Raw genomic sequence first — 13,459 nt, 5'->3', positions numbered from 1 at the left:
TGAAAAACATAATACTAAATAAGTATATACATACCATATTATCACATTCAAAACATAAAAACGCATTTGTCTTTCTAGTATTACACATTTACATACCCAAAATAAGAGCATAATAAAAATTAAAAATTAAAAACATTAGACCATTACAAAATATCAAATGTTCAAAAGATTTGCAAAATTAAGGGAGTTATGTTTCAGGGTTTAGAACCTTGCACATATTCTTACAATCAAACTCTTCAATTTTCATCAATCACCATGGGAAACGGTATTTGAACTTTGGTTTGATATATTGTCTTCAAGAGTTTTATATTGATGATATTTTCAATGAGGCTTTCTACATTAGCACTCTCTTCTCATTTATCCTATGGCTATTGTTTAAGTAAAGTCTTTAATAGTTTTTTAATTAATGTAGAAGTGTGAAAAATATAGAAAAAAATATATAAACGCTCGTAATGACAAGTTTTACAACTTTCGTGAAGGGCTTAACTTTGAAATATGCCACTATAATCATATAAATCATAGATCAAAATTTAACTGTCGCTTGTTGTTTACATTTATGCTTCATTTTTCTCACCAAATTTTGTTTTTTCAGATTTTCTTTTTTGAAAACATGATCTATTAGAGGATACAAGAAGATGAACAGTTCGAATCGTTGATATTATGTTCAGAGTTTTACTATTAGTGAAAATATTGCTTGGTGTTTATAAAATCTCTACAAACTATATAATATCAATTCATATTTCAATTAACGTAAATATCAGGACGTAATATCAAAGATCCAAACCGTTCATCTTCCTACATCCCCAGAAGATCATGATTTCAAAAAAGAAAATTTTAAAAGTGAAATTCAATTTAAAGAATAAAGCCTAAACGACAATCGACGGTTAAATAAAAATTTAAGGTTTATGGATTATAGTGTTAGATTTCGAAGTTGACCCCTTCACGAAATTGTAAAGTGTCACTACGAGTGATTGTATATATATTTTTTTTTACATTTCTTACACTTCTACAATAATTATTATTAATTTTATTACTTTTACACTCAAATAGAAAACACTATTCATGACGGTTTGGAGGGTTTTAAAAATCTAAACGATAATGTAAGTGTAACCATTGTCTACTCGTGGAGGAATGATGAATCACAAGTGTTTATATATTCTTTCTCATTTTTCATACTTGTAGGGATGTCTTATTGCCTATACTAATACTATACTAGTTGATTTTAATTTTGGACAACAGCATGTTAAGTAAAATTTATCCTATTAATGATAATAAGAAACTCTCATAATAAAAATAAATAAATGAATAAAACTTAAATTTTTTTAACTTATATAGAATAATAATACAAAAATATATATATTTAATATAGAATATACCAATATATACAATATGGCTATTATATTTTATAATAAATTTTTTAGTAATTAAACTTTAAAATTATAATTTATTTTTCTTAACGGGTCGAAACGGGTTACCCACGTGTTACTCGCGTGTATACCCGTTATTAACGGGTTCTTAACGGGTCATCCGATAATAACCCGATTAGTTATCGCGGTGACCCGAAATCCGTTATTTTCATGTCGTTTTCGTGTCGTGTAAGAAACTACTGGGTCTACTTTCAACATACCGAAGAAGACATGGGTTTACCATGATGCTTCAATATTGCTTGGTTTTGGCTCACAGTAAAATGTGAGAACCTACGACTCTATGTGTAATACACGACTATGTTAAAGTTTTATTAGGTTTTTGTTATCCGATGTTGAACTTTATTAATGAATTGCATCAGAAAAAGACATATTGGCCGCAATATAATCCATCGATCATCGTCTCCTCATTTGCACCGAACCCAAGTTTGAATCCAATTGCTGGAAACCCTAAGGTTTTCAAAAGAATAGAGGATTTTTAACTTATATATAATGGCCTAGACATATTTCTAAATAGAGAGATAGCAGAGTTCAATTGACTTTATTTTAATATGTACATATAACAACCTCTTTTTCACATATACCCTTCAAAACAACAGGAATGAATTTGTGGTATCATAATTCATCTTCTCCAAATTCGGCTGCACGGCAAATTTGATCATCGGCGGGGGGCCGCATGCTAGTGCAAGAGCGCCGTCCGATCCATCGGGAATGTGCTCCCTGAGCACACTCTCCGTGATGAATCCCACACTATATTCCCACCCTTCCCTGCCATTCTCCACCACATACCAAACCTTGAACCTCTCATGTTGTTTAGCCCAACCATCAAGTTCTTCCCGCAGCAAAATGTCATCTTCTGTGCGGTTTGCATACACCACATACATCTCGGTCTCATCCACTGGGTCCTTCAGTATGGCTTGAACCACTTGGTAAATTGGGGTGATCCCGGTCCCACCAGCCAGCATGGCAAGCTTCTTTGCAAACTTTGGCTTGCCGTTGACCATAAAATTACCACGACCAGTGTACTCTATGTGCCCTAAGGGACCCTTGATGTCTAGGGATGCACCTATTGGCAGTGAGTCCAAATACTGTGACATGATACCCCCATTGGGGAACTTAGGGTGCACATTCTTGAAGTAAACTTTCACCACCAAATCAAAGTACCCAACTTCATCAATTGAGCTGCTTGGAGTGTAAGCCCTCATGCAAAGCTTGTCCTCAATTGTAGCACACACGAAAATGTGCTTTCCCACCGGCAATCCCAAAACTTGGTCCTCTGAAGGCAATCCGAATCTAAAGAGTCTGACATCGTGAGAGATCGATATCTTGGCTATGAGCTTACATGGGATTTTCTCACGCGGAATAAGTGCGATGCTTCTTGAATGCATTACTTCTTTAATTGGGGCTAGCTGCGTCATGTTGGAAGAAATAGGGTCAACTACAGATGTTGTTCTTGGTGGCCCATGTACAGAGTTATTAGGGGAACTAGATGTGGAGTCTGAAGCATAATTCGTAGTCACCAACTCTCCGATTCTATAATCCTCAATCATTTTCTTGGCTTTTTCCGAATGGATGGCATCAAACTCTTCGGTGCAATCAGTGCCAGCATTGATGAGAATGCTGTCAGCGCCACCAGGGTGATCATTGAGGAAGCGAGTGCAGTCGTAGACGTGGCCGTGGACAACGATCCAAGCAGATTGAGAAGAGTTGTGCTTCTTGACATCTGACATTGAGTACATCTTGGATGCACTAGTGTTCATGAAGGGTGTTGAAGAACTCTTCTTTAGGGTTGTGTTGGATTCAGAGTCCAAGCGTTTTTCTTTGGCCATCCACCCACCTGATTGGTTTCCAGGTTGAGTTGGATGCTCAAACAATAGTCCTATCTCTCCCTTGTGTGGTTTGCACACATTGGTTTTCACTCGAAACCAGCAGTTGTTCATCATTCCCTGAAAAATTACACCCACAAATCATAAATCAAGTACTGAAAAATAATCAAAGTATAAAATGTCACATAACTATTTGTACGCATTCTTTTGTTAAATGTGCATAAGTCACGTGATGTCATCTATCAACAACTCATATTTGTTACTTTTCTTCATTAAAAAAGAAAAATTAGTGCACAGAATATTAATTTATCTGCCCAATGGTAAAACAGTTCCAGCTCCAATTTTATATTTTGGTATAAATTAACCACATTCAACTCCTAAATCAGTCTCCCCGACGAGGCATGTACAAGTCAAAATATAGTAATAGCCAGCTGCAGCCAGAGACAAAGAAACACCCACTGACCCACACCTTGTGGAGAAGATTCTTGTGTAAGTTGAAGAAGCCCTAATAAAACAATAATTTCTCCCTTTTTTCCAAGGCTCAAGGATCCAAGGTATGAAGTCACCAAAGAAATGCAACACATTTTCACTGGCCTTGGTGCAATGACAATGGTCCACAGTTTCAATTTGGGGAAAGAGATGGTGACAATCTGATTGTGACAATACCAAACAGCCAACCACAAATTGCTAAAGTTGTCCTACTAAATTATTCACTCTGGGAAAAGACTCGACGACCAAAATAGCCACAAATTAAAAAAGGGCATAGTTGGTTCCAGAAAATGTGTTATACTTGTAACCCTAACCCTAAATCCTAGTTATTTATACTCCATTGCTAATCACACTTTAACACGTCTCTGAAAACTTTTATTTATGTATGAAAACAGTAATTTGCAAGAATGGGTAATCCTAAATATCTACGTCTTTAAGATACGCGTTCACTCTTGTCTTTTAATACCGGTCTCATTTAAAATGTAGAAATAAAGAAAAAATGTGGGATATATAATATCTTACCATGACGTTCCAAATGAGTTTCTCGGGCTGAGTATTGAGTGTCTCGTCCCAAGCTCGGACGGCAATCTCTTTGGCAGCGAGTAGGTCGAGCACCTCCACTTCCAGTGACCAGAAACACCAGCACCAGTACTTCCCATATTTGTTCGGCCTCTCCTGGTGGGCTAACATGCAGACATGCCACGTGTCCCCGCCGTCCATAGTTATCTCCACTCGTGTCACTTTCTTCCCGCCGCCTGTAAAAACAGGAAGGTTGTATCACTATATGCACTTTCAGATGAGATAAGGCACAACTTGTGTAAAAGTCAAAATCCTGGCTTTGGCTGTTTCGTTTTCAATTTTTTTTCTCCATTTTGTTTTGGTAAAAAACATGAGGTACCCATGGGACTTGTGACTCATGCTAAAATCCAAAAAACCTGATAAATATTTATGATTTTCGTAACGTGGTCTCCGATTCACCAAGCTATATTTTTATCAGAAAATAATTGTACGTACGTATAGTGTTAGTTCTAAACTCACCCGAATATGCGTAGCCTTTCATTGTATACGGCCGCTGAGTCGTATACGAGTTGATCGGCAAAATCTCCTCGTGACACGGTGTCGTTATAACCGAGTTTATATTCAGCTCGTTAATGATATACTCCGGCTTGTACCACCACGCTGCAAGTTCACCCACCCAACAACACAGTGACAATATTAGCTTCAGACAAAAATAGTAAAACAGTAAAAAAAAAATAAAAAAAAAAAGAGCAAAATATTAGGTTAGTCACGTCACAACTGACAACTATCACTTTCACCCCAGCACATAACTTTTTCACCGCTGAGCGCCAATAGAAACGCTCAAATTTCAAGTGCGGATAAGGTGTTGGATAAAAGTCGTAAATACCTTCAGCGTTGGCCAGCTCCGCATCCACGTGCGACGGGAGCACTCGATTATCCTTGAAGTGGTAATAATTGTCGGATTCCGAGGTTGTGACCACGATTCGTTTCAACCACTTCACCATCCGACCCCCGATGAACCCCGGTATTATGGCCCGAACCGGAAACCCGTGATCCGGCGCCAAAAGCTCCCCGTTTTGCATGTACGCCAGGATTATATCCCTCGAGGGGTCCATCGCCACCTCCTTTCTCAAGCTCGTGCCGTACTTGGTCCCACCGCCACCCGGCAGTTCCTCGGCTCCCTCGAAGCACACGTTGAGGGCGCCGTTCTTGCGGCTGCGGATTCCGCACCGCTTCAGCACGTCGCAAAGCGGGATGCCGCGCCACACGGAGTTCGAGATGCCGGCGGCGCCCCAGTTGAAGCCGATTGTCTGCTTGACGAGATTCTGTTCTTTCCTCCGGTTTCCCGCGCAGACAAGGGTCACGGGGAACTCCCGTGGCTTGAATTCGCGGACGAGCTGGTCCATGGTGAACCGGGTTGGGCGGCGGACCAGACCGGTTATCTCGACAGTCCAGTCCTGCCACGTGGCCTTGGGGACGATGCCGTGATTGCGGACGTAGTGGAGTGGGACTGGGGTGATGAATCCGTGGTGCATGAGGCGGGTGAGTGGCGGTTCGCAATTGAAGGGGTGTTTTCCAGTGAGGCGGACCATAGACGAGTTACGACGCACCCAGCTGTCTGATGTGGCTTCATCTCTGGGGTCCAAGATGGACGGCTCTAATTCGTTGTTGCCTCTCCGGATTAAATCCGTGTATTCCTCGACGACGGCGACCTCATTCTCGTCGTCATCGGACGATGAGTCGTTGCTTTCGACGAAGGGCGCGTGTTTCGAGGGAGTGAGATCGGAGAAGTTGAAGGAGCGGACAACGCCGTTTATCGGCGGGTCGAGGTGGGGGAACTGGCGGTTCTCCACGGAGGCCGTCATACGTCAGCCGTGAGTTGTGCACTTTTTGTGTGTGGAGTGAGAAAAAGGAACGACTCTGTTTTCTTGTTTTGGGGGTTTTCTTGTTTTTGTGGGATTTTGCTTTCCAAGGGACAAGGGAGACCTGAGAGAGTTTATATAGGAGCTCCACAGATGGATTGTGGACACGTGTCACGTGATAATGTGGGACCCGAAAAAGAGGTGTTGACTGCGACGTGGCTGAGGGTTGGCTACAGCCATACCAGGGAGCCACAGATATACACTTTGTAGAGAAATGCTTACTTATGGCATTTTTCATACTGTTTTTGTATCACCATTATAATAGAAATATGGTTCTTTAATACAGTTGGATCATATTTTTATTAAAAAAGTGGTACAAATATGTTTTAAGAAATATAGTAAAATTAGCACTTGTATTAGCATTTTTTATAAATTATTATTGACACTCTTAAAAAATTTATCTTACATCTAAATTGTTTATATTTGAAAAGAAATGCACTTGCGAAGAGGAGTTCCTTATCTAAATATCTTTTAATTTTAAAGAAAACTAATGAAAATAGCTTCAAAAAACTTTGAGTTTTAATCAAAATGGCAAAAATGTGTTGTAAGTGAATAATACCATGAGTAGCTTTTTAGAGTAAAAATATCATTTTCGTTAAAAGTGAACAGTACTGAGAGGTTGCTAAATAATTACATTACAACATCTTTCACATACGGCTCATCTGTCTAGTGTGGATTGGACGAGGAGCGTATATATATTTTTGTTTTTGCTTTATTTTTTTTATTTTTTTTTATTTTTTATTTTTTTAAGTAGGAAGAGGGAGGAGGAAGGAGTTCTGAGCCCATACTGCAAGGCTATATCCACTCAAGTAATGAATCACTTGCCAAAGTTTCAAATGGGGGAGAAAAATCGGTGGGATCGAATACCATGGTGTATAAGTATGATTTATTTATGTCAATGCGGTGAGGTGTCATATGCATGTGGAGTGTAATATTGATACTAAAGAAAATTAAAATAAACCCAAAAGCTATAGGGTTTGTTAGGAAGAACTGAATATGTAATGAATTAATACAAATACATATACCAATTTTAATGAATTTAATTCAGGGACCCAAAGTTACAGTGCATTATTGTTGAGAGGCCTACTACTACTTAATTTTTCTCTTAATTTTAAGAATGGTGCTTTTTTTTTTTTTTTTTTTTTTTTTTTTTTTTTTTTGTTAGGTGCACTTCTCATGAGAGCAACTCCACCCATGCCAAAATTATCATGGAAAGGGGCAAGAGTTGTCCATAAACACCAAAAGAACATCTCTAGCGGTACCAGATTTCCATGGCAATCAGTGGGCCCTACCCTACCCGACTTTGTGCCCGAGCAGTTATATCCCAAGCTGCTCCTCGAGGTCAATCTAACGTTAGCCACGTTTCTTACAGTTTTTGTGATTGTTGGTATAAGTGGCTTAACCTAGACCATCACAAATCCAAGGGTTTATATTAATTCTCATTTATAAATAAAAAAATCTAAAATTATAAATAATAAAAAATTCATAAAACATTTAAATAATTATTTTTAAAAATACAAAATAGAAATATGAATATTTTTTTTATTTTGAGTTTTCAAGGTACTTATAGAACTCTTATAATTTTCAGTATTTAAATAATCTTTAAAGTTGTATTTCATTTGAATATTATTCATAAAATATTATTTTAATAAATAGTACTATCATAGCAATCCTTAAACGAGTGTAGTCACACTAATTACTATTCAGAGTGAATAGTAACTTCATGCCCTCCCTCTATCCATGAAGGGCATGGATTGCCATGACAGAATAGGATTGCTCTGAAGTGTATTTTGCTTTATAAATATAGAACATTTAGAATGCCAAGTACAACACCCTTATAAGAAATATTTGGGGTTACTATAGAGAGCCGTATGATAATTGATATGAATTTTTTTTTTTTTGGTCAAATGATAATGTTAGTAGGTTAAATTGTTAAATGTAGAGAAAAAGGGGATCGATGGGGATCAAACTCCCACCGGAATTTGTTAGAAATCGATGGCTATGACTTTTGGTTTTTCCCAATAACCTTTTATCTCATGGTCTAAGTCTCTTTTTATTGTCTTCAAAGTTCGTCGTAGGAAGGTTAACGATGGAAGTAAGACCACTAGTGCTTCGAATATGTTCCATGACTGCTCTCAACCAAAAGCACTCAGGCAATGCTTCATGCAGGGCGAGAATCTCAGCATGGTTCGAAGAAGTCACAACTAGCGTATGCTTGGTAGACGTCCAAGATATAGCGATGAGACACAGCCCGTTTAAGAATGTGCCATGTGTAGGTCAAACAGATATCCAGCATCTGCGCAACCAACAAGGTGATAATCAATCCGAGAACCGAGCAACAACTCTCGAAGATTCACGGGTATAGAACAAGCCCAAATCCGTCGTACCCTTAAGGTAGCGGAAAATGTCTTTAACATCATTCTAGTGTCTACATGTGGGCCCATTACTGTATCTAGCCAAAATATTAACAGCAAAGGAGATGTCGGGTCTAATGCATTAAGCCAAGTACAATAAAGCCCGAATTGCACTTAGGTATGGAACTTCGGGTTCCAAAATCTCTTCCTCATCCTCTTTTGGACGAAAAGGATCTCGTTTAGCATCTAGAGTCCACACAACCATAGGTGTACTCGAAGGCTTTGCTTTATCCTCATTAAAACGTCGCAACACATTCTGGGTGTAGTTCGATTGATGCATTAGGATTATATCCGAACAATGCTCGATCTCTAGGCCGAGACAGTATTGAATTTTCCCAAGATCTTTCATCTCAAATTCCGATTTCAAGTGTGCAGCAATTTCCTCAAGCTCTGCAGGAGTTCCAATGAGGTTCATGTCGTCGACATAAACTACAACGATTGCAAATCCGGAATGTGACTTCTTTATGAACACGTATGGGCATAATTCATTGTTCACATAACCCTAACTTGTCAAATATTCACTTAGACGGTTATACCACATCAACCCAAATTGTTTCAATCCGTAAAGTGACCTCCTCTATCTAATAAAGAGTGTTATGTGATCTAGAACTATTTGAACCAGTCAATGGAAGTCCTTTTGGAACTTTCATGTATATTTCCGTATCTAGATCCTCATAGAGATACGCGGTTACCACATCCATAAGTTGCATACTTAGTTTTTCAGAAACTACTAAACTGATTAGGTAGCAGAACATTATGACATCCATTACAGGGGAATACGTCTCCTTGTAATCAATCCCAAGGCGTTGAGAGAAGCCTTGCGCTACGAGGTGTGCTTTGTACCACACTATTTCATTCTTCTCATTACGATTCCTGATGAAAATCCACTTGTAGCCAATGGGCTTCACGCGTGGTAGAGTAGGAACAATAGGTCCAAACACCTTACGTTTTGCAAGCGAATCGAGGTCGACCTGGAATGCTTGTTTCCAGTTTGACCAATTTGTTCTACGTCGGCATTCATCAACGGAATGTGGTTCAATGTCATCGCTAAGCATGATGTCAGTAACTACTGTGCACGCAAATGCATCGTCGACAATCATCTCATTCTGATTCCTTTGTAAGAGAGGGAGGTTGACAATAATGAGAGGGAGAAAAGAAAGATTTAATTGTGAGGTGTGTGTTGTATCACCCCATTGTGCCTTTATTTATAGTAGTAGGATAGGTTAAATCCTTACCCTTTTAGGATTACAACTCTAATATGAATTAGATTACTAAAAGGAATATAAAAGATATTTCTAGATACAGTAGGATTTACACAATCACATTCATATTCCAAATATGACGGCAACAATAATGTATATATCTTTCTTTCTCTCACTTTTAGTTTATTTTTATTTTTTGGTTTGGTCAGATGCGTATATGATATGAAAGTTGCCAATTCACATGTAGGTCTAGTAAAGACGTACCCAGTTGTCCCCTTAGGCCATCTCCAACCGACCTGGCCAAAGGGTCATATGGCTAAAAATAACTCGAAATAACACGAAAACCGTCTCTAACCGAGGGCTAGACCAAAGGGCTTGTGAGCTCCACCGAGCCAAAACTACCAAATCAGGCCAGCTCGACGAGCCCAACCCTTTTTTTTTTTTTTTTTAATTTCTAATTTTTTTCCTACATCATTTCTCACATACTTTTCACCATCTCATACTATCTTACCTTATTTTATTTCAATTTTTTCACATTCTATTCTCTTCCAATAATCTTTCCTTTAATTTTTTTAAATAATTTTCAAATGGCCACCTCTTTCAATAATCTTCCAATATGTCCGAAAATTTTATTTTAATATGGTAGTTTAATTTAATTATCTATATTAATTCAATTAAAATAATAAATTATGTTTGGCCTATGACCCTTTGGTCCCCTCAGTTGGAGATTATTTTTTGTCAAATATCTATGTTTGGCTTATGGCCATTTGGCTCCCTCGGTTGAAGATGGTATAAAATATGACATAACATTATTTATTAAAATATAATTTTCTTGCATAACTATAAACATAACATTTTGACCCTTCTTCGATTGGAGATAACATTAGAGATGAGGAATCAAGGCTAGACTCAAGCAATATAGTGTGCAGCAGTCAAAATCAATATATTTTATTTTTTATAAATAAAATAATTGCAAAAGGCAAAACACATGTACATTCATTTAGTGCCCCCTGCAGCAGTCAAAATCAATATATTTTATTGTTTATAAATAAAATAATTGCTAAAGGCAAAACACATGTACATTCATTTAGTGTGCCACCCCCTCCCCCCCGGGGGGCAGGGCCCTTTTTTCAAGTACCTCGTCTTACAAGAATATAAGATAAATATTTTAGTCCAGACGCATTTTTAACCTATATATATGGATGAGCACTCGAACAGAGGAGAGAGAATTTCGTGTGTATATACATCGTACCACCCCCACCCCCACCCCCTCCCCCTCCCCCTAAAGTACCTCGTCTTACAAGAATGTAAGATAAATATTTTAGTCAAGACGCATGCATGTTTTAACCTATATATATATATATATATATATATATATATATATATATATATGTGTGGATGAGCACTATACATATACATATACACAGGTTCTTTATGCAAAGGGATCTCCATTTTTTTCAAAAAAATTGAGGATTAGGTGTGGGGTCTACTCCATATCGAACTTCAACGATCCGAACCATCTATTTTGTAAATTTCGTTTCATAGATCATCCTTACAAAAATTCAATTCAATCCAAAATCATTTGCCTATTTAATTATCAAGATAAAATTTCATTGTTTCTTATATAATAAAGTATTCATTAATTTCTTTGAACTCAATTAGATGTCTTAAAACATTTCCGATTTGGCTAATACTTTGCAATGATGATCTATGAGGTGCAACTTGAAAAATAAATGGTTCAGATCGTTAAAGTTTAATGTGGTGTGAACTCCACAATTAATCCTCATTTTATAAAAAAAAAATGAGGATCCATTCCTTTAAAGGTTCCCTACGTATACTGTATACAGATACAATATTTATATTTTAGTTTTTCAGTAATTTTCTGTTTCCAAGCACACAAGTTAAAACCAGGATTGGAGAAGAAGCGCAAACAAACTGTTTCTGATCAGCTAACCTATATTTCTTCAGAGTACCCATATTATATATAGAACAAGTCCATAATTGTGCTGCTAGCTAGGAATGGGTAGGTGCAACATATATATTTCGGTTCAGTTAACAAGTTACTGGAGCGTAAAATTTCCAATCCAACCGTAATTAGCCTTGGATTATTATTCTTGGATTTTTTTTTTTTTTTAACTATTTCTTTGATTGGTGTACGTAAGTAGGGTTTAGTAAATTACAGTGTGAAGGATAGAATTTAAGTTTGATAGAGTAAGGCTAATACGAAACTGTAAAAGAACTATTATCAGGTTTTATATTTGATTTTTATAATTATGGAGTTACTTCTTTTGCTTGGAAGAAACTTTTGAGTTTAGGACTTAAGTCAAAAAAATAAAAAATAAAAAAATATTCACCTCACATCACGTGAGTTAAAATTTATTCCATTTCTTATTACTCATATACAAGAGGAAAGAAATATCCATTTTTCTTGGATAAGTTTGTATGTTGAAATGTGGGTACATGGAATTATTGTTAAAATTAATGGAATTCTACACTACGTACCCTTTAAAATGGGTAGTTATTGGAACTTTGTTTTGATAAATCATTGTTATTATTTTTTGGCTAGTTACTTCCATGTTCAACGATGATGTTAACGTTTAACAGTGATATTTACATTCAACGTTTGAATTACAAAAAATGTAAAATTACACTATAATCGTTAAAGTTTACAATCTAAGATTAACGATAAATTTATAGTTGATAACACATAATGACATATTATTACTGTAACAAGGTTGTTGTTTACACTGTGAACATCATATTGCTTTATCAGGTTAGGTTGTTATGTGTGAATGTGACTGCATCAAATTAAAACATATTGTCAACTAATCCTAAATTAAAGTATTCGATTAATCAGTTAGAGAAACCGTGTTGCATTCGTGTACTATATGTGGAAAGGTCCCGAAACTTAAACTAGTTAAACACTGTGGCAAAAAGTTGTCTTGAAACAAGTTGTGTACCTTGATTAACTTGTTTAATACAGGTTTAAATCGCATATCCAAAATACCCAAGATGCTAAATAGTTCTTTTTAGAAATGATTGATCGGATCTTGTACCAATAAAATACGTACAAATTGAAAGATTGGTAAAGTTAAAGGGAAGAACAAGTCAAGGACTTCAAGCTAAGCAAGTAAAGGTAAGATGTGAAGTGGCGCATGGAGATCCCAATAGCCAATAGACAAAAAACAGGGGGCATGAATATATGGTTTTTCATCCAGAAACCACGAGAGAGAGAGAGAGAGAGAGAGAGAGAGAGAGAGAGAGAGAGAGAGAGAGAGAGAGAGAGAGAGAGAGAGAGAGAGAGGGATGGGTCAAGGCTCAAAGGGTGTAGTAACTAAGACGGAAGGGGTCACAGCCCACAGCATCACAACTGAGGGCGGCTCATAGATGACCGAGGGGGTTAAACATGAAATTGTTCTCTGCCCTTTGGGTGAAGCATGGAGCCACCTTGGTATTTGGTGGCTTATACTCTCTCTCTCTCTCTCTCTCTCTCTCTCTCTCTCTCTCTCTCTCCCTCCCTCTCTCTCTCTCTCCCCTATCATTGTCAAAAATGAATAACGTCCACAGGATGAGACTTGCGAGGGTTATTTTAAACCTTCCTTCTTTTGTTAAAAGTTCATTGAAGTAGATGAATCGTGTGCACGTAAATGTCTGACAAACATA

At 37.3% G+C, this 13,459-nt stretch overlaps 1 protein-coding gene across 1 annotated transcript; it reads right to left on the bottom strand.

Annotated features, from left to right (window-relative positions):
• Positions 1 to 1,930: 1,930 nt before the first annotated feature.
• On the bottom strand, positions 1,931 to 6,420 carry LOC137738456 (nitrate reductase [NADH]). Its single transcript, XM_068478088.2, has 4 exons — positions 5,145 to 6,420; positions 4,778 to 4,918; positions 4,262 to 4,494; positions 1,931 to 3,370 (listed from the first exon to the last, which is right to left on the bottom strand). The coding sequence occupies exons 1-4, from the start codon at positions 6,121 to 6,123 to the stop codon at positions 2,012 to 2,014; spliced, it is 2,712 nt and encodes a 903-aa protein (XP_068334189.2). The 5' UTR covers positions 6,124 to 6,420; the 3' UTR covers positions 1,931 to 2,011.
• Positions 6,421 to 13,459: the final 7,039 nt, after the last annotated feature.

This window comes from Pyrus communis, chromosome 15 (assembly GCF_041283825.1).
Source record: "Pyrus communis isolate YQ-2024b chromosome 15, ASM4128382v1, whole genome shotgun sequence".
Classification (NCBI taxonomy): Eukaryota; Viridiplantae; Streptophyta; class Magnoliopsida; order Rosales; family Rosaceae; genus Pyrus; species Pyrus communis.
This window is presented reverse-complemented; position numbering and strand designations above follow the sequence as displayed.

Coding starts and splice junctions, on each gene's coding strand:
- LOC137738456 (XM_068478088.2), bottom strand. CDS start 6,123: ATGACGGCCTCCGTGGAGAACCGCCAGTTCCCCCACCTCGACCCGCCG. Junction 4,919..5,144: donor GGAGCTGGCCAACGCTGAAG/GTATTTACGACT, acceptor GTGAACTTGCAG/CGTGGTGGTACAAGCCGGAG. Junction 3,371..4,261: donor AACTCATTTGGAACGTCATG/GTAAGATATTAT, acceptor GTAATTTTTCAG/GGAATGATGAACAACTGCTG.